Genomic DNA, 1364 nt, shown 5'->3' on the forward strand with positions numbered 1-1364 from the left:
GGAGCCACTCCAAAGGCCCCTTTCTGGCGGTGGGCTCCCTGGAGGCCCCCCTGTCCCCGGCTAGCCCCTCCCGCTCCCTCCGCAGCCATCCAGACGGCGATCCGGCTGCAGGCCGAGGGGAAGACGTCGCTGCACAAGGACCTGAAGCAGAAGCGGCGCGAGCAGCGGGGGCAGCGAGAGAGGCGCCGGGCTGCCAAGGAGGAGGAGATGCTGCGGCTGCAGCAGCTGCAGGAGGAGAAGGAGAGGAAGCTTCAGGAGCTGGAGCTGCTGCAGGAGGCGCAGCGGCAGGCGGAGCGCCTAATGGGGGAGGAGGGGGGGCGGCGCCGCAGCCAGCACCGGGAGCTCCAGCAGGCGCTCGAGGTCCAGCTGCGCGAGGCGGAGCAGGTGTGGCTGCACCCGGGGGGAGGCGGTGGGCCGAGGGGTGAGGGCCCGCCAGGTGCTGAGCGCCGGGGGGCGGGGCCTGGGCTGGGGGCGGAGCCACGCACTGTGGGATATGCGTAGAGGTGGGGCTTGTCTTGAGGGATTTTGGCGGGAAACAGAGATAGGTACGGGATGGGGACAGGGCCTATGGGGTAAGGGACCAGGCAGAAGGGTGGCTTGAGAGGAGAGACGGTGTGGGGCGGGGCCCGAGCCTTCGAATTGGGAAGGATGGAGCAGAGTGATAGGTGTAGAGTGAAGCCAGGTTGGGAGACCTTGACTGGCTAGGGGGCGGGACCTTGACAGAGGAGCTGCTAAAGACCTTGTGTCTGGGGATGAATTTGGACCGAGGTTGGACTATGTGGGACCTGACTTGATCTGAATTTATAATAAGGCCAGTCTGGAGAAGGTAGGATGGGAAGAAGACAGGATGAACTTGGAGACGGACTAGAGGTGTAGAGGCAACTAGATTTAAGATTTAAGAGATCTAGATCTGGAGTCGAGACACTGTGGGTTCCATACCAGCTCTGCCTCTTAGGAACCCTGTGATCTCAGGTAAGTTACTTGGCCTTTCTGTGCCTCAGTTACCTGTGACATGTTGATGCCAATAGAACTTGGTTTATAGAGGTGTGGAAAGGAGGATCAACTAAGGAAATACTTCTGAGTTATAATTGCTCTAACAATTATAATTATGGTCGTTTCCTTGCTAGCACTAGCCTAATTATAATTAAAAAACATTATATTACAATGTATAATAATAACTATTAAGGCTGGTGCTAATAAGGGGATGACTTGAGCCCCTTTCCCCCATGTGGTTCACTGATCCTTATCTGACCTAGTCAGGTTTTCAGAAGGGGATCAGATCAGGAAAACCTGACATGAAGGAACTCCCCAGACCCTCATCCAGAGATAACTAGCTGGGCTGGCCTCACAAAGCCCTGGGGAAA

The 1364-nt window shown here is 57.0% G+C and overlaps 1 protein-coding gene across 1 annotated transcript in view; it reads left to right on the forward strand.

The window, feature by feature from the left end:
• The window catches only part of DEF6 (differentially expressed in FDCP 6 homolog (mouse)), a 22135-nt gene that overhangs the window by 17897 nt on the left and 2874 nt on the right, over window positions 1-1364 (forward strand). Inside the window, exon 7 of the mRNA XM_010848724.1 lies at window positions 86-497. Within this exon, the coding sequence (XP_010847026.1) occupies window positions 86-497 (412 nt within the window). The remainder of the gene's footprint in view (window positions 1-85; window positions 498-1364) is intronic.

This window comes from Bison bison, unplaced genomic scaffold, assembly GCF_000754665.1.
Source record: "Bison bison bison isolate TAMUID 2011002044 unplaced genomic scaffold, Bison_UMD1.0 scf7180017864270, whole genome shotgun sequence".
NCBI lineage: Eukaryota > Metazoa > Chordata > Mammalia > Artiodactyla > Bovidae > Bison > Bison bison.